Source organism: Ochlerotatus camptorhynchus, unplaced genomic scaffold (genome assembly GCF_037179485.1).
Source record: "Ochlerotatus camptorhynchus isolate MF236.1 unplaced genomic scaffold, CSIRO-AGI_Acam_v1.1 ptg000211l, whole genome shotgun sequence".
NCBI lineage: Eukaryota > Metazoa > Arthropoda > Insecta > Diptera > Culicidae > Ochlerotatus > Ochlerotatus camptorhynchus.
This window is the reverse complement of record NW_027040701.1, coordinates 2498002-2523334: the sequence shown is the minus strand read 5'-3', so window position 1 is coordinate 2523334 and position 25333 is coordinate 2498002. Positions and strand designations below refer to the sequence as shown.

The window sequence follows — 25333 nt, the reverse complement described above, 5'->3', positions numbered from 1 at the left end:
TTGACGTAGAAATTTGGAGTGCGCTTTCGTGATTCAGTGGAATCAAAAAAATAAAATAATCGTCATTGTGTTAGTGAGCAGAAGAGTAAAGAGAGGAAGATTCACAAAATTGAAAGTGATTGAAGAATATTAGCTAATCAGAACATTGATCGTCTTGTGTGTGGCGTCACTGCGTCACAGTTCTTACATCCCGTTGATATAAATTCTACTGTTCAGCGAAAAAGTGATCTCAGTTACAACAAATAGTCTGCACTTGGAACTACTCGGAGGACTTAACCTCACTTTTTTCCCCTTCCAAGAAGAAACCTCAACTCACAGAAGAGAAGAAAACAGCACAAGGATTTCGGTTTTTCGGATTTGTCCTCGTTTGGGTGCGTTTTTTATTTTCATTTGACTTGCATCATAGAACCTGGTAGAATTCAGGAAAACCGGTTCAATCGAATCAACGTGTGTGGGGGGAAAATCGTCGTCGCTCTTCTGTGTGTGATTACATCACAGCAGTCCGCGAGAGTTCGCTCCACCGGAGCGCTAGTGCTTCGCCCTTTTATGGAACGGCAACCCAAGACTCGCAGATAGCTCTGATCCGGGGGTGTTTTGTGAAAGTTGCTTTCATCGTGTTAGGAGAGTTGGATAATAATGTGACTGAAAGATTTCCATCGACGGAATCAAAAAGTGCAAAAAGTAAACAAACAGTCTGAAAATTCTGAACGAGGATTTTCGATCAGGATTCTACTACGCTGCAGAAGGATAACAGTCTGCTAATAAAAGGAAACAAAAAAAAAAGATTGGATTGTTATTGTGGTAGTAACACGGTGCAATTGTGTGGTTGGTATCGAACAGAGCAAAACACATACGCTTGTGTGTTTGATAAGAGAAGTTAAAGAAAGAACACTCTGGTTACAAGTTTTTCCTCTGTGTGAGAGGACTGTGTACTACTATTATTTGTGACGATACACGGTGAAGCAAAACTGACCGACAAGACGCTTTCGGAAAAAGTATGTCCCAACGTGAACGAGATACATTTATTCATCTATTCGCTGGAGGGTAAGTTTGTTCAAAAGACTTTACTAATGATTTAGATGACATCCTGCCAGTACGTGTCTTCCAACATTTGGAAACATTTGGATTTTTAATGCTATTTTGTGATGATGATTAAATTGATTGATCTATCTATGAGTAATCGTCGCGAAACACGAAAGACCAGGACTTCTTCGAAGGATAGCCAAGTATATTGGTAATAATTATCATGTTCTAAAAAAGCATGAATATAGGTGTGTTAATTTACAACAATTTGTTTAGTGATTTAAGATTCGTAAATTAATGATGAAATAACTAAAAATAATTAGTATTTATTAGAGAGGGTTCACGATAACATTTTTCTAGACACTGTAGCTTTTTTGAGCAATCAAAGTTTGCTAATGATACTAATAATCAAACCAAACAGTTTTCTCACTGGTTAATGACCGCACTGCTAGACGTTTCAGACTACGTGACCGTTGTCCAATTAAGATTCAAAAGTGCTAAACACATCTTAATTAACAGTGTACGATTTCCCAGCTCTGCTGAAAATATCCGAACTCACTCAACACAACAACACACCACCGAGTCGAACGAAACTCGTCCTACATAAGTACTCAAACAGACACAACCAAGAAGTCACAGTGCGTACGTGTCGAACCACTCGTACGCACACCTTCGGTCCCTTCACCCTCACAAGGCGGAGATAAATATTGACGCAAGAAAATTCAATCGAGGGCTACGAGATATAAGTTCCTTCCGAAAAAGGCTCCACCTGCGAAGGCCGCGCTATTTTTAGCGTTGTTTATGCCCTCATCCCACTGCTTCTCTTGCCATGTCTTCTTCAAGGACAAGCACTGCGTTGTTGACGGTATCGAAACGCAATTCTGGAATCGAATATTCTATTTGGTGGGATCTACATTATTTTATCGCATAACAACTATTTATAGGTACCTAGTTAAGTACAACTTGCATGGACACGTGAACCGTGACCGAGACTTGTCATACCACACATAGCGGAGAAGTAGTCGATACTGCTTCACTCAAAGCGAACACTATTGTGCTATGCGGGGTAGAGCTATTTTTAGAAACTTGTTTTGAATTTTTTATACGCATACCTACCGCCACTTTTCTAACTGTGCATATCTAATTGCCACTCATCGCACCACCAGCTGCCTATCGTCGTAGTTAAGGTGCGATACCCGGTTGATACTTCCAGCATTCCAACGGCCCAGTAGAATATGCACCTTCCTCTGCAGTTGGGAGTTGGCTCCATGAGATCAGGCTCACAAACATAGTCTAACCGCTGGACAGGGTGTATATCACAGCCCCATCTCACCGTTGTTCTATACAATACACGCATAACAATATCACATCGCGTATGCAACTTTCATGGAGGTAGTTCGTATAAGTGAAACCCTCTGCTGGAATAACAGCGACAGCCCAGTGGGAAGATAAAATTTGCGACGTAGTTTTTCGATCCATGTAATGATGACCTTGAACTTGACTCGATGGCGTTTCCGAATATCGAAAACCAACGGCGGCGTCGGTTTTTTGTTTTGTTTGCGATTCTTACAGGCAGGACAGGGTAGGGAGGGGTCTATTTGGCGTCTCTTGGTTGTAGTTTTTGCGGGTTGCATTGATCGGACCGGAAACGAGATTCTCTTAGGTGGAGGTTAGGAGAAATTAGGTGCAGAGGTGGATTAGTGTCCTTGCTCGGTTCAGGAAATGTAAATGTAAGCCCTTATTGGAATGTTTAATCGATACTGCATTGGTATCTTGCATATACTTATGACATGTGCTAGTATATTAGAATTTGCTCGAACTTGTAAATGCCAGCCAACAAACAGGGAAGACCTGAAGAACAGGCTAAGGGTTTGTTGGGAAATCTTATATCGGGTAAATACCTTAGTTCGCTGAATGCTGAAATCTATCCATTGCCAGCAATATATTGATATTTGTTAACGTTTTGGAAGCTAGTACACAGTCAGCAGTTGGTTTCAAAATCTTTAATAATAGTTGTGCCACAAATTTAAAAAATCATAAATTTTGATGCAGACACCTTTTTTATTAGAAGCATGATTGCATAAAAAAATATTACTATTTTGCAATTTTTAGTACATTAATGTAAAACCAAATAACTCTCTTATAAAAGTTGAAACGTTCGTTAAAATCTAAGAGCTCGACTTTAGGAATTTTTTAAACCTTTTTTTTATAAAATATTTAATTTAGCACATGTTTTAAAAAGTGTTAATGTTTAAGGAGGATCAACTTATAAAAACTAAGTGTCTTAAGAATTTTGTCATGACGAAGAAAATCGTCCACACCAATAATTGATAATGCATAAGAACTCAAACGAATTCCTTGAACTTTAGTTGATCACAATTCAGAGGTTTTTCTTTCAAAGTCTCATGACCTATCGGAAAGATTCACAAATTACATCATAACTCCGAACATACCTGTAAACTCTAGATTTTTGGTTAAATAATCCGAAAGGCTTCGGATAATGACTGAAGTCTCTCTAATAAACAAACTTAATCTAACCGAAAGCCTTTGAAGAACGTATCTTGCGTAACATTTCTAAGGTTTGAAAATTTCTTCAAAATCTGAACTTCCCTGAAGATCTCTGAACATGTCTGATAATTCTTGAACTTTTCGAACATAGCTTTACAGGGCTAATATGAAGATAATCTGAATCTTAGATGCTCAGAAATTCAGTGGCGTTGCCTAAATCTCAATATACCTGTGTACAGACTCTGAAACATAAGCAACTATCAAAATATTGCTTGAAATGGATAGACATTGAGTAAACCAGAAGATTATGTGCATATCTCAACCGATTAGAGTATACATATGGCATTGAATCTGGCTTTGAAAGCAGGGTGTTAAAAATTGAGGTTACGCGACGCTACTACAGAAATTTCTAGAAACGTTCAGGAAGCATCTAGAGAAGTTCAGTGCATTTTAAAATGAGTTCAGCGAATTTGTCAGAAACCCTCTAGATACATTCAGAAAACATCTAGATGAGTTCAGTTAATTTCTAGAGTAGTTCAGCAAAATTGAGAAGCTCGGAAAATTTCTAAATAAGTTCAGATTACATCTAAATAAGCTCAGGAAGTTTCTAGAGAGGGAGAATCTAACGAAGTTCAGCAAATTTTTCAGTATTCAACTAGACAAATTCGGGAGATTAGAGAAATTCAGAAAACATCTAGAGTGCTGAGGGAACATCTTGAGAAGCTCAGTAAATTTCTAGAGAAATTCAGATAACATGTAGGTAAGCTCAGGATTTTTTTTAGAGATTTTCATTGTAGTTCAGCATTTTTTCAGTGAACACCTAGATAAATTAAGTTTTGGAGAATTTCAGAGAACACATAGAGTAATTCAGGTAACATCTTTAGAAGCTCAGTAAATTTCTAGAGAAGTTCAGATAACATCTAGATAAGCTCAGGGAACTTCTACAGATGCTCAGGGAGCATCTAGAAAAGTTCAGCGCATTTGTTGAAAAGTTCAGCATTTTTTTTTATTAATTACTTACATAAATTCAGAGACTATCAAGAGCAATGCAGAGAATATCTATACAAGTTTATTAAACTAGGAAACATCAAGAATAATTCGGAGAACATATAGAGAGGTTCAGAAACATCTAGAAAAGCTCAAAGAATTTTTAGAGAAATTCAGCTGACATCTAGAAAAGTTCAGGGAACATATAGACAAATTCAAAGAATCTCTAAAGATATTCAGGGAAAATCTAGAGAAGTTCAACGAATTTCTATTCAAGTACAAGGCACATATAGAGAAATTTAGCGTATTCATATATACGTTTCATCTAAAGAAATTTAGGAAACATTTTAGGCGGATTAAAAAAAAGTACTGGGAAATTACTCGAAATTACTCTAGTTAAATTTAGGAAACAGCTGTAGATGTTCAGAACATATCTAATGGAGTTCAATAGAAAAGTTCAGAGAACATCTAGAGAAGTTTAACTTCATCATCCACCGGGAAATTCAGAGTAGTTAAGGGGAGATCAGAATGTTTTGAATAACTTTAACGAAGTCTTAGTGAGTTTCAGAGAATGTAAAGAAAATACAGTGAGATCTCAATTTTGGCAACATGGCATGAAATCACCCCTCGGTTCAACTAACGGATTTGATTCGTTGGGTCAACTGACAGAAGGCTAACATTTGTTGGGGGTGTGCTCATCCTTTGTTGTGGTTGAGATGATTTTACAAAAAGGGGATTCAATTACAGCGGATTGAAGCAAATTGCTTCAAGCTGAGTGGAAAAAGCTCAAATTTTGTTTTCGTTTTCTTCTAGAATTTCAAATATTTTGAGCTATAAAATATAAACATTCATACATTTGATTCGCAGTCTTAACGGAAAAATTATGTATGTCAAATCCAATTTGACATGAGATTTTGACATCCAATTGCTTTTTAATTGGGCCATGGCCCAACCAGCGCAGGCCAAGTATTAAAACCCCAACTAGCGAATTTTGACTGTACCTATTTATCCATGATGTTATTTGATAGGTCCCTAAAGTTAACTACAGAAACGGATTCCCACAACATATTTGAAGCCCTCTAAAACTCTGAAATCGCTAAGACCATTCAGATCTACCACGACCTTATCGTGACCACCACTTAAGATGTATGTACTCGTCCGGAACTCACTAAACACCTCCGAATCGCTTTGAGCTCCTCCGAAGTCTTCTTTACAGCGTTGATGTTCGCAGATCCTATTTTGAGCGATCTTCCAAAGTCCGCTGAACTTACCTGTAGTACGACGAATTATCACACACATAGTTTTGTTTGCCAAAATTTGCACAACCGAGCTTTCGGCAAACAAATCAGCAAAAATTACACTTACGATCCAAAAAAATAGTTTAATGTATCTCAGCAAGCTTGTTGCTTGTGGAAATGTCTGCAAAATATTGTCTAGATTGTAAAAACTATTCTTAAATTGCGTTAAATCCTCGATTCTCTCAGAATTTTTCTGAGCAGTTTAGCGAACTTCTGAGAATTCCAACACATTTTAGAAAATACTTCCTACATTTCAAAGAAGATTAGTAGATTCCAGAGAAATTCTGTAGTCTAAGAAACTTCAGAAACACTCGGGACACCTAAACAAGTTTAGATGAACTTCAGTGAAGCTTTGTTATCTCAGACAAACACTTCGGAGACGTTTAGGAATCTTTAGATAACTTTAAAGGACTTCTTAAAACTCTAGGGATGATTGAAGAAAACTCACTACACAATTTTATTTAAAACTTTGATAATTTCATAGTCATGACAACGGATTAGTAGTTTTAGTGAAGTTAAAATTGCAGCTGTTTCAACAACTAGTATGGTTATTCCCACCCAAGCCAGCAGTCAGTCACGATCGAAGTTCCTAATCCTGACACACACCACGTGCAACGCAAATCTCGTTCCCGGTGATAAGACTAGCCAATACTCAAATTTAACTAGAACTTGTTCAAACCAGTTTTCGGCTACTGATAGCTAGCGAAGTTGTTATTCACATCTCAATTTCACAATGATCTGGCTCAAGAGCTTGCCGGCTGCCCTGTCATCTCGCTTCCTGTGAGCAGCAACCAAACGAAACGAAATAATGGCTGTTGATAGTACTCCCTTCGTACAAGTTATAATTTCACCATTAACATATTGAGCACGTTAATGTTATTCACTCTGTTTACACTTCTGCATTGCAAAAAAACAAGCTGTGCCTTGCTCAGCGCGAGCTAAAAATAGCTCCTCTGTATTTTGCGATTATTGTCGGTCGTCGCCGCCGTCATGTGTCTGCTCAAAACCGGCCCTGTCTACGACTACCGTACTCAACTCGATCAGTTTGGTTGCATCGATGTTTTGGCTGGATTTGCGCGGGACTAGGTGCTCATGGGTGGCGCCCAAACAGTTCGAGGAAGTCATTCTAACGGTTGAGCAATCTACTTGTGATGCAAGCTGTTGTTTGTGTTGCGTGGTGCGGTTGTCTCTATCCATCAGTCAAATTGTATGTGTGGGTGGATGCCTGATTTTATGTAGAGTACAGACTGCAGGTTGCTGGCCAACTGACCAGCTAAGCTGGAGGCCATGTCCTTCTACTTAAACTGGTCATCAGAGCGATTGTCCATACGCTCGTGCCTTAAAAAGCAATAAGTTGAACAAGACTGTCTGTTATCACATTCCAAACGATCGCTCCCAGGCTATGGTGAATGGAAATTTCCATTCCGATCCACACAGTGCAGGAATATGATCGCTATGATGTTAGTAATTTTTATTAAAAAAAAAATCTTGTTCAAAACTAACGGAACAAGTACGTGGATTGCGAACGAAAACTGGTTTACATGACATGCCTACATTAGTTATCGATGTTGCATCGATGCAGTAGACTCAATTCTCTTGCCTCGGATGATTTGATAAGTTTGTCCAAACTCTCTAGTCCCAATCAGCGCTTATTGACCTTAGTTAAAGTTTGAACCTTTCGCCATGCGTTCTTCTAAATAATTGTCTCCCCAATCAGTCAACGGAGAGAGTATCTTATCTTCTCTCTCGAGCGAGGTTCAATAATTGATGCGAATTGTTTTGGCAGAGCAATCGAGTTTGTGCCGACCACGCCTTCGGTGCATGGTAACCATATTTAGCGGCTACCCGCAAATTGACAGAGCTGATTCGGTATTGGTGATCAAGCGGGACCTGAAGCGGAAAATTCAAAATAATCTCACCCGCGGTTATATTTAGTCGCAGGTAGTTCTTGTTTCCCTCCCAAAACCAGTTTATTCCCGGTAGTTGTAAAATCCGCTCCAATCCAACAACGCCTGATAAGAGTCCAGCCCTATCAATCCGATTGTTCATGGATGATGGGTGGAAAAAACCAGTATCTCCTCCTGATTGGTCTTATTCGAGAAGGATCACGCGATGGTGCCTACGTACGGTAATTCGTCCTAATGGCATCAGGGCTAACCGCACCAGTCATCTAGGAATTATTAATAGGATTGCATTTCACATTTCCCGTTCTACGGAACCGGTAAAATGGAAGTTGTCAACATGTTGTTCCCTTCGCAAGAGTACCTTTTTGCGACGTTTTCGAATATTATTTAACTACCGACTGATGTAAACATGATAACTTTTTTGACATGTTAGGTACACGCAAAGTTCTCGAAATCGGATAAACAAGCCCGGCTGTTGACAGCTTGTTAGGGTTGAGGTTGTAATAACTGGCTATTGATCAAACATTTCGTGACTTTATCCAATTTACATTGTTTGCAGAATTAACTGCAATAATCAGATTCTTTGTTTCTTTGCCTGCCCATCCCATGGTAATCCATCGAACCGTGAAGCGCACAAACAATGTTGGCTCATGCTGTCACGTTTCCGACGGAAGCCATTCTTCATAAATGGGCTAAGTGCCACTTTGTTGAATCGATAACTGCATAACTAATAGCGAGGGTGGCGCACTACTGCCGATGAAATAAACTTGTCGGGTTGACATTCAATGTATCTTCGCCTTTCTGCTGCGAAATTCCATGACAATCAGACGACCTTGTCGGTGTGCAACCACGACCAACGGGATTTGGCCGTAAATTGCAATTTCAGCCCCGAGGTGGTTTATTGTTTTGTGATGGAATTTTTTCCCGATTTGTTTTGCTGTATATTTCCCACTGGTCACAATCGATCACCATCAGTAGCGGCAGTGTTGACAGATTAGGCGCGGGAGAGCGCATTCGCATTTGCGATAAGAGCGTGCTATCAAAGTCCAATTAAAACGGGAGAAGGTCCCACTTTTGGTGGTTCCATTTTATCTCTGCTACCTGTGCAATGTTCGGTTATCGTTGCATGGTGTTTAAAATTAAATCCAATGTTGAATCATCCCCGGATTGGAAGCAATCCCTTGCGATTTTGATGATTCAGTCTATTTTCATCGGATCCCTGAGGGAAGCCGGCCTCGAAAGTGGATCACACTTTGTTGTAAACAATCACAGAGTGTGGGAATAATAATTAATGCTTGTACCAACTGTGTGTACTCGCCGGGACATGAAAAACATTGTGTAGTTAGAGGCAGCCAAGAGGATGGGGAAACATTTTCTTCTTCAAGGTAACTGGTTTGTGATATTTCACCACCGGACAGTGAACCTTGCAACGGCTTCTGTGTCTCTCGCGGGAGAAGAAGCGCGTGTCTAAGCGTCTCTATGAACGATTGAAGAGCGCTGACCTCATTTGCTTTTGCTATAAGATCAGGGAAGTGTTTCGCCGATGTCTCTAAATTTAGATGCATGCGGTGTTAGATGTATAATTTCGGCTTGGTTAACAAAGCTTTCCGAGATGTGTATTACTACTGTAGCGAGCGTATGGTCGGCTCTCAACTTAGTGTACTAGATGCACTTTCGCAGTTATTAATTGAGTTTTTTATGCGAACACTAATGCATGAATTTGTATATTGTATGGAAATGGGTGCCGAGGGAACTCGAGAACATTTCCGACCTGAAAGATTTCCTCGATCAGACCGGAAATTAAGCGAGCACGCCTCCGGCTTGCGCTTAGCCAGAATTCAGAGGGACTTTCGGAAGTAATTCCTAGAATTGAGTTTTTTTTTTATTATAGTCACTTCTAACACTCTTGGGTCATTCGTGACTTGTCCGGGACGAGATTTGAACTAGTGACTTTGGCGTGAGATGTATGGACGTTAACCACTACCACTAGGTCCCCTAGATTTGAGGTATCTTTACTAGTACGAGATACAATACTGTTCCGAAATGATATATCATTAAGTAATCTGAATGTAAACAGATGTGTAAGAACCCTTCCGCTATTTCCAGTTTTGTTTACCAACAACAACAGTCAAACATCTGAAAAGTCATTACGCAGTTCCCGAACTAAATTTAGCAAATAATAAAAGCCTCAATAATGATGAGACGGAATTGTTCCGGATGTAACCGGACAGTCCAACATTTGTTTACTTTGACTCACCCGGAATGAATTGGTGTTGTTGGAGCGCTACAAAATAAGTTTGCTGAACTTGTTTTTATTCTTCGGCAAAAGTGTCGAAAATATTGTTATCAGCTTGGATCTAAATTTAGCCGACTGCGAAAAACAAACTAGTAAACCAGAATGGGGGGCGATTCTTTCTGGAATTTCCGACCGTAAATGATGGTAAATATTGTCTCCAGTTTATAGTAGACCTTTTAAAAGATATTTTTAAAATTACAGTCTTTAATTAAATGTTTACGATGTAATGAAAATGTTTTGCTATTTTGCCTGAGATTCATGTTGTATTACACCTCGTGTAAACTGTGCCTGCATTGATGGTTCGGAAATCCTGTTTACACAAATCATAACCAATATCCGAAGAATTGTGCGCAGTGTAAATCTCCATATTTGACCGAAGTTTGACCGGTTCTGCAAATTTCATGATTGCGATGCTAAAAGACGACGACTTCTCACCCACCAGATGTATCATCTTTTGCAATTATCACTTGAGAGTCATGTCCTGCTAATCGATCTCATTGCTGGAACACGGAATGGCTGACAAAGTTAGCCCCTTGTTGTTAACTTTCGCGGACAACAACAGTGATGAAGCCCCGGTGCATGGCGCTAATTACACCATTGTATGGTGCTATGCGAGTAGTGTTACACAAAAGCTCGTGATTTATGTCTTCCGATACAATGCATCGGTAACAAGGAACCCGACGGAATGAACAAGATAAATTTCTTAGCCTCCGCTTTCTTGTAAAAGTCTGGTCGTCGACATAGAGGATATGTGAGAATGAACCGTACTTTGTCGTCTTGCGCTCGTTTTGATAAAGAATGTTATCTAATGGGAAAGGGCAACATTGCTGGGGGATTTTGATGCGCACTTTTTCTATCGCTATCTTCAAACCTGTAGGGGAAATGTGGGAAAGATGGACAATCTGGTAACTATTACAATGTGCGATTTATTTCAGAGTACAGTACAAGTACAGAGTACAAAAAGCTAAAAAATACTGATGGAATTGTCAACAAAGAATACACGAAGTTAACACAAAAGAACGCACGAAAAACTTATATAAAAGCGATCAGACGATATTTAGATATACACACTTAGAAATTATCGCCGACTTCGGTAATTTTTACCGAAATCTGAACAGCTGAACTTTTCGGTAAAATTTATGCAATTCAATTCAATTGCTTTTCAGCTACTTTGAAACTAAATCTCCACTAAAATGACAAGATTTGATCATTTAAACAAGGTTGAACATGTTTTGATATTATTTTCAAATTCAATCGCCTTTAAAATGAAGGTCGAAGTTTTACCGAACGTTCAGCAGTTCTGATTTCGGTAAAATTTACCGAACACGGAAACAAAATCTTAGTGTGTACATACATCACTACACAATATCATGTAAGAGAGAGAAAGGTTTATGAATAATAACATTGACTGATATTTTGGCTTGTTTGATCCAATATCTTTTCATAAATCGGGGAAATGGCTCTAATGTTGGTCTATGGATCTAAGATTGGGCCCATCGCTAAAAATCTGCTATTTATCAATTTTATCGAGATGAACGCGTCATTGGGACGGCACTAATGAATATTTTTTGTCGCTATTGAAAATTTAGTCGATTGCTGAATTTATGTATGAACCCAAATTAGGGGCATTTAGGCCGACATTACATCCATTTCCCCTAAGTAGCATAAATTTTTTTGCTGGGAAAACATTTTGCGTTTCGGGTGGAATCATGGTTTCCAGAAACTCTACCTACAATTGCACGTGAAAATCGAGCAAAGGTGGGACTGATATGCGCTTATGGACAGTATAGATATCCAGCAAAGATTCTTCCGGTGCAGATTTCCATCAGGATTTTCGTTAAAGGTCATTCGGTTTCTTCTTCTTCTTCGCATTTCAAGCTTATTGCATATCGCATATTAGCTTATTGCGTGCTCTCAACTTAGTGTTCTAGATGCACTTCCACAGTTATTAATTGAGAGCTTTCGATGCCTGTACCATTTTTGCATTGATATGATTGTGTGGCAAGTCCAATCATACGTCTATGCCCAGGGAAGTCGAGAAATTTTAAAACCCGAAAAATTCCTAGACCGAACCGGGAATCGAACCCAGCCACCTCCAGCATGGTCTTGCTTTGTAGCTGCGCCTTTACCGACTGAGCTAAGGGAGGCCCCATAGGTCAGTCGGTTGCATGTTTCAAATAAGGGCAATCTTTTATCTGAAACTCATGCTGACATCGTCTGTCAATGCCGTTTGGTTGGTGTGAAGTGTTATGTTATGGTTAATCTAGTTAACAAATGATGAACTGGAAATCAATATCAGTGATTATAACAGCGCCGGAAAATTTCGTTTTGAATTAATGTTCGGTTAAATTAACATTTTGCTTATAGGGTTACGGTATGTAATGTGGGTCTAGTCCTTTCATTCGGCCTATCACGCAAATAAATAATTAATTAAGGAATATTACACAAAAAATAAGGAAAATATTGATCACTGATGGTTGATAAATGTGTACCACACACAAATCAATTTATATCACAACATTTCAATACATTTTCAGCTCTCGTAAGTAATAAAACTGGTTGAGAATATCACAATGTTCGGAGTTTTTAGCCGCCATGACTTATAAGGTTAAGATGGGAAGGTTGACTGACGATCATCAAATGGCCTGATTATGGCATTTATTGATTGGAATTACCTGATAATACACACTAGACGTAAAACTTACAGTTGCTGTTTGAATATTTTATGTTTATTTTAATTGTTTAACAACGTTTTCACAAGTAAAACATGGACCCAACTTTAGGGACACATTTCTTTTCTATGTTCCTAACTATGGCCCATGAAATTCATTTGACAGCATATAGCAATAAGAGTAACGTCAACAATGTTGTTTTGCATTTGGATGATAAGGAACGAACAGGAAGGGAGATTTTTTCTGCCAAACCTGTATAATGAACATCACAATGTTCTGATTTAGATATTCTGCGGTCAAAAGACGATAAGCGAAATTTTTAATTTTTAATTTTTAAATTGAGTGATTTAATGTAGTTTTCGTAAAATTTTCTCTAAGAAATGTTTTGAGGAATGAAGAGCATTAAGTTAACAGTGATAGTGATAAAAAAAATACATCAGAAAACGTTACCAAGAGCGTTTTTTTGAGGATCAAACAAGATAGGACGAAGTTGCATCCATAAATAGACCCAATTTGGGGACAATAGACCCATATTACATACATTTCCCTCGTGAGTTATTGTCTTAAAAAAAGTAAGTTTTTCAACTTTTCGTGGTTTCTGATAGCAAACGACATGATAAGCATATCTAAGCATACCATTTAGCAGTAGAATATCGTTTGCAGGTAAATTCATTGATGAGTTATGATTAAAAACGTAATCGATGGCTGCATATTAGACCGAGGTTAGGGACGTATACCCTATTTCTTCTATTTAACGATGGTACACACTTAATTCAGATCACCGAAGTCGGTAGGAATTTACCGGGTTTTTGAACGGCAGAATAATTCGGTAAAATTTTCAAATGACCGTTACACGTGAGAAATCAAGAACATTTATAAATTTTATTTTTCATCAATAAATGGGGTAAACTGAACAAACTCTGTAAATGTTCGGGATAATTTTTTTTAATAATTGGATTTTTCACTGATTTTGAAACTTTTACCGAACAGTTTTGTAGTTCAAAATTTACCGAACGACGGAGGCCTGGATTAGTGTGTACGCATCACAGCTAGTTTAACTTAAGTTGCTCATCTTTACCTATTTTCCCCACTGGATAAGCTTGGGCAAACATTTCGGTGATCGAATGGCGCCGTTCGGCGACATGTTTAGTCAAACAGTTATCGAACGATCGCTCGATGATATTGCCAATGAGATGCTTCCACACCGGATCACGAGCAAAGCCGGTTAGAACTAGAGCTATCACCGCGGTTGACCCGCACGGTTCACTCATCATCATTTTCGCATTATAATGAGTGTGTACTCGCAGCAGCACCAGCAATGGCGGTCGGTGATAAGTTCGGACAAACAAGTCCGGGGTTGGATTTTTTTGCCTTTCGATTCTCGTCCCAACACTCTGATTGATGGATGGAGGCTTGTTTTTTCCGGCCTTCTCTTCTCGCGCTAATAAAAGAGAGATAGTGTTGCTGTAAGTCTGCCGCAAAGAAATCACCCGATTCCAATGAAAGGAAAACAAACAACCTATTTTTAATTCGGGAAAGATCAGGCGAGCGACCCGTGGCAGATTCCGAGACTGCTTAATACCGGCCTGCCTCGTGGTAGTATTTTGGTTATCTCCGGAGCTCGTGCATTGACGTCAGTTAATCGTCGGTTACAAGACAAAGAGTGCGTGGCAATGGAAAAGTACCATGAATTGAAGGAAATCTGGAAAAATAATCAAATTTGCTCCAAATTGGATTTTACAAGGTTCCTGCAATAGAGAAATGAATTCAAATTTCAAGAAACATTGATCATAATAAAATCAAAACCACATTGCACCGACGATTCGAAAACAATGCTTCAGCTAGACAGACAGAGGTAAAGGTACCCACCTACTTATCGCCCTCCGAGTAAAGGAGATTGCTTTATCTTTATGTCCTCTGATTGTTTGAATTGTACTGCACTGATGGCTTGCAAAAGAAATGAAATCTTATCAACCTTTTATCTAACTTGTCACCATTATCCTAACAGTTAAGGTCTCTCTGTTTGCAATTAACTAAGACAATATCGTAAGAAATTACGCCTCGCATTTCAACTGCTTGTGCAGTCAGATAAGAAACGGTGCTACTATCGTTTAAGTGACGCTTGCACTTCTTGAAATTCTGACCAGTTTCAAATTTAAATGATAAAAACTGTCACTTATTTTCGCACCCCATCAAGGATTTTGGAAAGATATTTCTTCCACGCACAAGCCAAATGAGCGGCGGACATCTTCCCCTGAGAACGAGCCTCCTCCGCGAAGATGATGTATGAAAACAGACAACCATCTCAGTCTTCGCAATATTTTTCCATTTGCTAAAAGTAGAAGCGAAACGTAAACAATCCCGAACACGACCCGAGCTTTATGCATTAAATGTCAAAATAATGGGACAAAAAATGTGCCGCGCATCGGTTTTGGTTTTTAACCATTCGATCACGCACGTACGCTCGGATGCAAGTGCGAGATTTCGAAAGAAGGTGCAAATTGTCCTCTTTGTCGTGTCTCGCCTAAGGAAAGGAAGGTTACCTCTACTTGTCTGTGGTTTAATTTTAGAAAGCCACGGTATCAAAACGGGTTGTGCAAGTCCGCAATCCAATGCGAAATTCTCGCACCGAACGGTGCAAAATGTCTCGAAGGATCAGTGTTCGTTGTTATTGACAGTGCAAAGTCCAATGATCACAGTCGCATTCGCCAAAATAATGCGATCGCAGATGCGAACACGAGGCGAAAAAAAAAGAAGTGTGAATCAACATGTGATTGGAGCGTGATCAGCACACGACGAGGATCTTGAGAGGAGAAGCAGACGCGACCTCCGCGACGCCGACGGAGGATGATTGAGAATCGCTCACTTCTACACTGTACGTTGCGAGTATGTGGCGCAATATGCGTGTATTTCATTAATGGCCTACGTGGGTCGTGCCCGAGTAAAAATCTTGACATAGAATTACATAAATGTTTTTATTCGGGCACGTAATCCAAGCTGTCACATACTTGTCAGCAAATGTGCGTTTGTCTAACTATGACCAAGCGATATTTGTCAAAATTTGACACTGCACGATTTTTGGGCCGGGCTGTCAATCATTCTGAAATACCTCGGTGCTTTTAATTTTTCTATGCATATTTACGTTTCAAAGGACATTAACTGTGAGCGTCATTCGACGGAAAATGAAGCGCCATAAGTAGGGTAAACAACATCAAATACGAGCGAATTCAGAAGAAATCGAATCCACTTGATCATCTTCAACTTTCGTTTGCACCGCGGATTGTTTACTCTAAACAAATATCAACTCATGTTTGAAATTGGCGCACAGAGCCGACTAAAATCCTTCACTATTTCAATAGTAGTAAGTAGTAGCGTGATGATAGCAGGCACCAGTTTATTCTAGGATTAAACCGGTCCGAGTGGTAAATCAAAACAACTATCTCCCCCTTTTTGCTATAGTTATAAGAGTACATGACGTGCGGGATGTTTGCGGCATTCGTCGACCCGGTAACTAACCAGTCATTCATCAAAACGTCATCTTTACTGTTCTGAACAAGCGCCATGTCACTCACGGTTGCGTTGATGAACTAGACTAACAACCAGGTCATCGAAGATAACCCTTGGCAGTCAGCGGTTCTGATGAGGAGGGATTGCATTCAACTGGTATGCATGGGGGAAGTCCGCGGAACGTGTATTTCCCAAAAAAGACTTGCCAGATTGTGTAACTCGAGCTATTACCGGCAAACTATAATTAGTTCAGTCGGGGATATTTTCGAGAAGGTGCGGAACGACAATGCTATTCGTCGTTAGCCCGAATAAAACTTTGCATTCGTGTGTAGTTGTTTTTTTTTTATATGTCTACAACAGCATTGAAATTCAATGCCATTTTGAGGTAATTAATAAGGGAAACGTCTCAACTAAGATGTATTTTGGCAGAGTAACGAAATGTTAAGCTACATCGATAGCGATAACCGACTTTAGTTTTTATGTTTCAGTATTTTTCTTCGGGAAGCCATATCTTATCACTCGTTGAGTGTTTTTTTTTTTAATTACTGGAAGCAGGTTTAATATGCATACGTGACAATGGTAAAATAATAATTGTTCTTTTCACAGCGTCATAATACGACAAGTAACTGGCAGGTAGCTTACAATCATCGCAATTAGAACTAACACACATGTTAATATAACTGAAATTTATTTTTAAAACTGCATCAATGACAACTAATTGATCGTTCAATTGTTCTCTCTCCCCCCAGTATCGCAGGTACTGCTGGCGCCGTAGTAACATGCCCGCTGGAAGTGGTAAAAACGCGTTTGCAAAGTTCGTCCGCATCGTTTATTCATAGTATACCACCCCGTATTGCTTCGTCCGCATCCGACGAGCGTGGTAAATTGATCGGCCAGAACGAACATCACCATCAGCTGCGCACCAGTATCAATTCCAACACTTCGGACCACCATCATAACCATTCCAGACAGCGAGTATGTCCTAGTTCGCTTCTCAGTCGACGGCGTCCATCGGTGAGTGGGATTTGTTTGTCTTTGTCGTGTTCGTTGCGATGAAGTCCTACCGTTGCTTTGCGCCCCAGCATGGCAAAGTTGGGGCTAGAAACAGTTACTGTTCTTAGGCCACTGCCATGCTGACGCGTTGCGTCGCGCGTTCAAGGGAATTTTTATTATTGATATTATTCCTTACATTCAATTTGATGCTTCGCTTCGCGTTCCGCGTCAGCATGGCAGCGACCTTACAAATATATCATGTTATACCATATGGTCATTGTCGACATAAGTTTTAGCATTCATCTATTGGTAATCTCGAAATAAGCTAGACGTAAGATTTTCAACTCCAAAACACATCGGTCATTTAATAGGTGCGAGCAAAGTACGCCTTCATGTTGTTAATTCTGATGTAAAAATGTACCACAAACACGTGAACCGGATTGGAAAAGCAGGTTTCAAGCGGTTTCAAAGTATCATGCTCTGTTGCTAGTAGTAACAGTAACTGCAATTGCTGATAAGTAGCACTCGTGCCGTGTCCCGGGACTTTTTCTTTCACATTAAAATCCCAGTATAATCAGAGTTGAGAATGATGAAGCAATTTATTTACTGAGAATCGGAACAAAGACGACCAAGTTGTTTTGTATTTCTGGTTTCACGCGCCGCGATGCGCGTCTATGACATATACCCCACGTTTGACCAATAACATATACCCCACCCATGTAAACAACGATAACCTTTTAGTGCTGGGTTGGATTTAATCCGGTCACTGAAGCCGGTTCGAGCGTGGATCGAACCGGATTATCGGCACACGATGTTCACGGTGATTGTTGCATTGTTCTAGAATCCGAGTTACAGCGCAGTGTTGTTTGTAACTCAATCCAGTTACAGCTCGCAGCTAGCGGTATAGATTAGATGACGTTTGCGTCAATCCGGATTAGATTCACGCTGAACTTGAGTCGGCGGGTTATCACGGTGGAAAAGTACCAAACCCTCGACCGACATTCATCATTGTTCATTCATTTCATGGAAAAACGGTAACTGTTTCAACGCGCAGATAGGCTTCTCAAAACCACATCATTCATCGATGTATCACGCATCGTCGGTGTTGCATTTGCTATTAATCGCATTTTTTTACTCCCCGGCAGATCCTCGCGATTCCCCAGTGCGGCCTGTCGACATCGGTCCAGTCGATCTCGATTTGGCAATGTCTGAAGCACATCTGTCAAACCGAGGGTTCCCGGGCCCTGTTCAAGGGTCTCGGTCCGAACATCGTCGGTGTCGCACCATCCCGTGCGTTCTACTTCTGTGCTTACTCTAAGACGAAGGATACATTGAACGCAGTTGGGTAAGTGCAATCCGTTCCAGTGTAGGTTTCCAACAGTGAAGAATAACTTGTAATTGCGTTGGTTCCACTTACAGCATCATTCCAGCCAACTCGCCGCTGGTGCACATCATGAGTGCATCGTGTGCCGGCTTCGTATCAGCCACCCTAACCAATCCAATCTGGTTCGTCAAGACCCGCATTCAGTTGGACTACCAGTCCACCGGCAAGATGACCGTTTCGGAGTGTGTGAAGCGAATCTACGCCAACCAGGGCATCCGAGGATTCTACAAGGGCATCACCGCCAGCTACTTTGGCATTTCGGAAACGGTGATCCATTTCGTCATCTACGAGGCGCTCAAAAAGAAACTGGTATGTATCCTCGGAGCGCGCTGGCATATTTTAACGAACATCTTTTTCTTCCCTCATTTATTTATAGTTGTATGTGTTCGCTTCTTTGCTAATCCTAACATTGTGCGTTCTGCACCTATGTGTGTGGGTGGGTTTGTGTCCGTCGTCACAATCACATCCGTTCGCCACCCACTTTCTGAAACATCAACATCCAATCAATCAAAAATGATCACCTCAGAGAGCAGTGCGAAAGACTGCTTGATAAGATCAGGGTTTTTGCCGCAAAAAAGCAAATTCTGAGCCGTGGAACTCTGTTTTTTCCTTGCTTGGTCTCCTGAGCCGTCCAGGGTGCCAACAACAACTGTCGCTGTGCGATTGGTCGTAATGGATTCAGTCGTAAGAGACGATGGTAATTTGCTCAACATAAAATTCTCGTATACACAGTCATAGTTTTGTAGGTCTCATATCTGCATGTCCACCACCGGTCGGTCTGCCCGCCGCTGAATTCTGTGTTCTGGCGCGTGTGCGGAGAGTGCGGGAGAACTGAGGAGGAGGAGGAGTTCTGTGCCTGTGGTTCCTGTGGTACCCCTGCCGAACGAATCACGCGAGTCCATCTGTGTGTGTGTAACTCTCATGTATATGTGTCTGTTCGGGATCAACATCCCCGTGTTCCGTGTATGTCCTACATTGATCTAACGAACTGAAAAGAAACGCATGTTGCAGGCGTTTGGACAGGCAGGCTCTACTATATGTGAGTTAACCAGCAGCCTGGAAGAGGTTCAATCGTTGTGTTTGGCTTGGCCTTTTTCCTTTAAAAGTTGTTCATACCAATCGCGGTTTCATTTCAATAACAGAACTTCAAATGATATAAAAAATTGTTCCATAAATTGATCGAACCTTACTTAACCAATTTTGGCAAAAGATTACACGCATTTTGATAACACTCTTACAACCCAATTCGAAGGAAAAAGGCCAAACACCGAAACCCTTCTATGTCCCAAACGAAACTGCACATGCCGCAATCTGAATCGCTAAATTTCTCGTTTGTGTATTTTTTTCTCCGTATATTTTAGTCTAAGACACACGCATTTCACACGAAATCTACTACCACTACTACTACTACCGTGCATCGCTCGCTCGCTCGTGCCCTCTCGCCCTTCTCCATAAGTATGTGTTATGTGTAGGGGGAGTTGTCCGAAAAAAAAAGCAAGCAAAAAACTACATAGTATGAGAAACCATTTTATAATTCTTACACTAAGTTCATTTTCTAGAGTCCCAATATCGATACAATCATCTGCTTTTTCTATTCCATTCGAATCGAAACAAATCATCCTTCGTCGACATCGGACAAACGCCACAACCTCTCGCTCACTGGGCGGTAGGCAGGTGGGAGCGGTTTGTCCCTTGTTGCGTGTGTCGTCACTTGGGCGAATGCTAGAAACAACACCGGGTATCACTCGGATCATCGGAACGTACTAATGCGCCATTCTCTGGTTCTGCTTGCTCCCCCCTATGCGAATCGTGCATATATAGAATGAGCTACGTCAAGCCCACCCAACGGACAACAAGACGTCCCGAGATTTCCTCGAATTTATGGCAGCGGGCGCTACTTCCAAGACCATTGCCTCGATTGTGGCCTACCCGCACGAAGTAGCCCGTACAAGGTTGCGCGAGGAGGGCAACAAGTATCGCAGCTTCTGGCAGACGATCCTCACCGTGTGGAAGGAGGAAGGCAAGGCCGGATTATACCGGTAAGTTGAAATAATCATCATCGTCGAAAGGGTGTGGCCATTCAGTCGGGAAGACAAGACTTGTGCATTAGCTTTACTACATTTCTCTATGGTTCAACGTCCTGCAAATTCTAACGAGCAATCATTGGAATGTTAGATAAAAGGGTTGGGTTTGCAGATGGGTTCGTTTAAGTAAGCGGTATTGAAGTGATGTAATAATGTTATGAAAGAAAGCGACTAACGACTCTTGAATGTGAAGGGGCCTGAGATTAAACGATCTTCTGCTCAATAAGCAAAAACGGTCGCTCTCAGGTCACCGAGACCATCACCCTCATTCGCAAGAAGCATACATTTAAATCAACCCCCCTCTCCACTTTCGTCACGTTTTTCCTATACCTTATACATTGCTTGTCACAGATTTCTGAATGGAAATTGGAGCTCGATGTATTTTTTATCAGTTTTGACCTACATTCCTTAGTATAGGTATAATCTTCTTACTTGCTTCCATCTATGAATTCTTGGAAACTAAATCCGACTAATTTTTTTCGGCATCCTCTAGTATTGCGAAGTCCGCTGCAGTTTGCCGGGTTGTATTAATTTTGTTTTTCCACAATTTTGTATTGAAAAATATGTTACTGCCCTTACACTGCTAGAAAGAAAAACTGTTTAACTGCTAGGAAAAAATCTACGAAAAAAAATCTGACCTCTCAAAGCAAGAATCAACCGACCGGCCACACCCTATCATCATGATTTTCTTCCGAATCACATCAATTCTAACGTGCAATACGAATTTTTCACCATTCATTTGCAGTGGCCTTGGAACGCAGCTAGTCCGCCAAATCCCGAACACGGCCATCATGATGGCCACCTACGAGGCGGTTGTGTACGTCCTAACGAACCAGATCAATCCGGCAGATATGATCGTCGGCAACTGAGAGCAGGAGTTCTGCCGGTTGGCGACGGAAGCAGTGCAAGTCAACAACGATGGTCACTGTTTTCCAGCCCTGGCAGCGTTACTATTTCGGGAGAACAGCAGCAATACCAGCAGCAGTGGCAGTAGTGACGGAGCCGTTGGAGAAAGTGTCGAAGCAGGAGCCTTCGACTTCCTCAAGTTGGAACAACCTGCCTTCGTTGTACATTGTATTTGTGATTTTTACGTAGACCTCTAAGGTCTATATCTGCGGTTTGGAAACGGGCGAGCAGTCAACTCGGGGGGTGTAAAAGTCAGGAGAGTAATGATTTTTCTTTTTTTTTTTTTACTGTACACCGTTGTTTATATACACACCCACACACTGTTAGGGGATATTTATACAGAGAGAACATTGATTATATTTTTTCAAGGCGAACACAATTAGACTTTAAGAACCTTTGGAAGCACTGGATAATTGCTTTATGAACGGAAGAGTGATTCCATGCGAGGATAGAGAATGCGATTTTGAGTGCTTTGGAAATTTTCCTACGAAGATTACAAATCTTGAATGACCGTGAGACTGACCGTTTGTTTTTGGTAATCGTTTTTTCGTTATTATTTTTCGGTTCTACGGAAGAAAGCTTTTGTTTTTGGTTTTGTTATTATTCTTTGAATTGCCAATTTGTTTTTATTAGTCTACAATTGGTTTCAACAAAAAGAAGAATACAAAACTTCAATACTGATAATCCTTTTGGCAAAATTTGTTTTATTTGTAAGCTGTTTTAGATTTAAAAAAAATGAAGTTAGTAAAAAATTATATTAATTTTTTATTTAAACTTCTCCCCTAATGTATCCTAATTTACCATGCTTTAAACAGCTTCTAGTACAAATATAGGTGTAGTCCAATCGTGGAGCCTATTTTATGGGCCCCCGTTAAGCCAAACTCAACCAAATCTAGAATCTAGGGAATAAATTTGAATAGGGAACATCATCTTCCACTAGCAATAACATGATAATTACGTCATGAGCATACGTGTTTTGATGAACTTTAGGAATTTCTAAGGTTTCCGATTTGATTGAGAGCTACACGCACGCACAATATTTGAACTGGATGCCACGCGAAAGGGGATGGCAAAATTAATTACAAAAAGTAATTGTATTTCCCTCCTCCTAGCCCTTAGCTGAGGCATTTGTTTGGTTTCATCATCCTTAGTAAATTAGTCTACCGAAAGGCTCACTTATTGGTATTTGATAGACAATATGGTGAAACGAGTCGATGGGCTGATCGCACTTACTGCAAACGATATATTTAGTCAAAGTGATTTAATCGAGCGAAAATCGGTCGTTTTTCCGATGTTGAAAGCCGTTTCCTTTATTATGAATCAATAGGATCAAACTAGCAAAACAAAAATGCCTTCACTCATTTGAGATAATCCATATCGTGGCTGGAGTCTTATTCATCGACCTTACCTTACAGAGGAAACTCGTTTACAAAAGCGACCAGTTTTCATCGATTAGATGACTTTTAGATGCTGTGATTTATATTACTATTGACTTTTAGCGTAATATTCGTGGGTTCTGCTAAGTAAACAAATGAGCATATAAATAACTACCCAGCACTAAAACAGCATTAGGTGATTTGTTGTCGAGAAGTACTTTATTCTTCGGAACACTGAGAAATATCAGACGTTTATGAACATAGCAACTCCTACTTGTTATTTCGAGAGCGCTCAAATCTAATTATTGCCTATATTAGCGAGCACAACTACCGGTCGGTAAACCAACACACTGTAATTAAAAAAAAAGTACAACGCCACAAACACAAACTATTAATATTACAATTTGAAAAAAAAATTAACGAACAAGTTGTGCCAATGAACGTTTTAAACCTTTTGAAATGCAAATGTCACGCCATCCAATTAGCAACACAGGGGGAAAACAATCGTCTGACCTATCCCAAGTGTCTATGTTATTGACGGGCAGCCAAAGCTATGAACGTCGTTCTCGGGCGCGACATGTCGATGGCCTCGACTTTTGTTTTCGTTTTTGGCTGCCATAACGAAGGGAAATAGTGCAGAAAATCTCAGTTGACGAAGCACCGATACGTACTAATGCTGATCTAAGTAGTCGGTTGTAAATATATAAATATTGGACTAGGTAGTAACAACAGGAATAGGATTGTGGCACTGAAAATTGTAACGAGTGGAATGTAGTACATTTAGGGGGGACCCTAGGTTTGAAAAATAACTGTTTAGAAGTATAAGCATAGTACACTTAAAATTAAATATTGCAGACAAAAACAAATATGCTGATATACGCGAAACGCTTAAAAAGGAATGAAAATATTGAAATTCAGTTTTGTTTTCATATTGAAGCAAAAATTGATCAAAGAAGAAAAAACGAGAAAAAAAAACAAACACTGTATTGAATTGTTTATTTTATAAAGTATATAATAAAAATAAAAGTGAAAAATTATTTAACCTAGTTTGAATAATAAAAATAAAAGAAACTCCATTAAACTTGTTTACATCGAGCCATCGAGGGATGCAAACCTGAGCAAAATCTACTTTGTTTTGGTAAACTTTTTCCAGCTTGAATTCAAATTCAACTATAACACATATGTAAAAAGTTGTATTGTTTCCCCAATGTTTTGCAACCGTGTTACATTATGTATAAGATTTTAAATAGGTATTTTCAGGACGTTTCTGTAGTTCGCAGATCGTAATTGAAACCTTCAAAACTATAAACGCTCTAAAACTTCTCAGAACTTTTACACCTATCAAGATGTCCCGACACGAATGCCACGATGATGGTAAAGTGTCGCTAATAAATAATTATAATAATAATAATAATAATAATAATAATATCAAGATGTATGTATTGGTCCGAAATTCGTTGGAAATATCTGAATAAGCTCTCCAAAGTCTGAAGTTCGCACTCTGTTATACAAAATCACTGTCACAGTAGCCATGACATTAATTTTTATTATGGTTCTATAACTCAAAATCGAGTTAATGGACATCGATTTGTGGAGAGTTGACTGTATTATAAATTCGCTGAGTTCGTCGAACCCATCAGAAGTCCTCCAAGCTTCATATATTTTCATTCGCTCGTTGGTTCTCAGAGCAGTTTTGTGATCTCCAGAGAAATTCTGAGTATCAAAGAAGATCAGTAGATTTCTAAGATGTTTATGAAATTCAGCGAAACAGGGAATGTTATTGTAGTTAAGAGCAGTGTTTTTCAACCCGAATTGCAAGCTCGCTGCTCTCATATACGCAGGGTCGTCTTAACCATTCTTGATGGGGTTTCTGGTCTATTTTTGGAAGTATTACGAAAGGCCGAATCACAGAAGGCCGAATCACAAAAGGCCGAAATACGCAGAAGGCCGAAGTACACAAAAGGCCGAATAAAAAAAGGCCGAATCACGAAAAACCGAAAAAGGTCGGGAAAGCGACAAAGTGGACCGGTTGCTATCCCGATTCGGGCTTTTGTTAATTTGATTTTAACAAATTAAATTTATTAAAGTAAAGTTACAATAATTATTATTCTGCATCTTCGAAATAAAATATAATGGAAGCTACTTAATAGCCATTCGATGTCAGTAATGAAAATAAAAAAATAAACTTAAAATTTGGGTAGCTTTATTTTTATGTTTGTTTGAGTGTTTAACGACGATTCAATTACAAGATGGCTTCGTTTTTTGTGAATGCGGTTTGCAAGGTGACTCAGTTGTAAGAGCAGAAAGTCTTCAGATGCTGAATGAGAGAGAAAGTGATAGGTAGTTAGCTTTATTTTTTTTCCAGATGTTGAGTATTCAATGACGATGATGGCTT

General features: G+C 39.8%; 1 protein-coding gene across 4 annotated transcripts; it reads left to right on the top strand.

Annotated features, from left to right (window-relative positions):
- Rim2 (replication in mitochondria 2) lies at window positions 1-23972 on the top strand. Of its 4 annotated transcripts, none has more exons than XR_010517741.1 (6): window positions 1-1044; window positions 16945-17209; window positions 18334-18533; window positions 18608-18881; window positions 18949-19269; window positions 20394-20457. XR_010517741.1 is itself a non-coding variant. In XM_065224482.1 (6 exons), the coding sequence occupies exons 1-6, from the start codon at window positions 998-1000 to the stop codon at window positions 21523-21525; spliced, it is 1128 nt and encodes a 375-aa protein (XP_065080554.1). In that variant the 5' UTR covers window positions 1-997; the 3' UTR covers window positions 21526-23972. The 4 variants fall into 4 exon arrangements, 2 of the variants coding, with proteins under 2 accessions (XP_065080554.1, XP_065080555.1); XR_010517740.1 differs by lacking the exon at window positions 20394-20457 and adding an exon at window positions 19319-20270; XM_065224482.1 differs by lacking the exon at window positions 18949-19269 and adding an exon at window positions 21402-23972 and having other exon boundaries at window positions 20394-20611.
- The last annotated feature ends 1361 nt before the right edge of the window (window positions 23973-25333 follow it).

Coding starts and splice junctions, on each gene's coding strand:
- Rim2 (XM_065224482.1), top strand. CDS start 998: ATGTCCCAACGTGAACGAGATACATTTATTCATCTATTCGCTGGAGG. Junction 1,045..16,944: donor ATTCATCTATTCGCTGGAGG/GTAAGTTTGTTC, acceptor CTCTCCCCCCAG/TATCGCAGGTACTGCTGGCG. Junction 20,612..21,401: donor GGCAAGGCCGGATTATACCG/GTAAGTTGAAAT, acceptor ATTCATTTGCAG/TGGCCTTGGAACGCAGCTAG.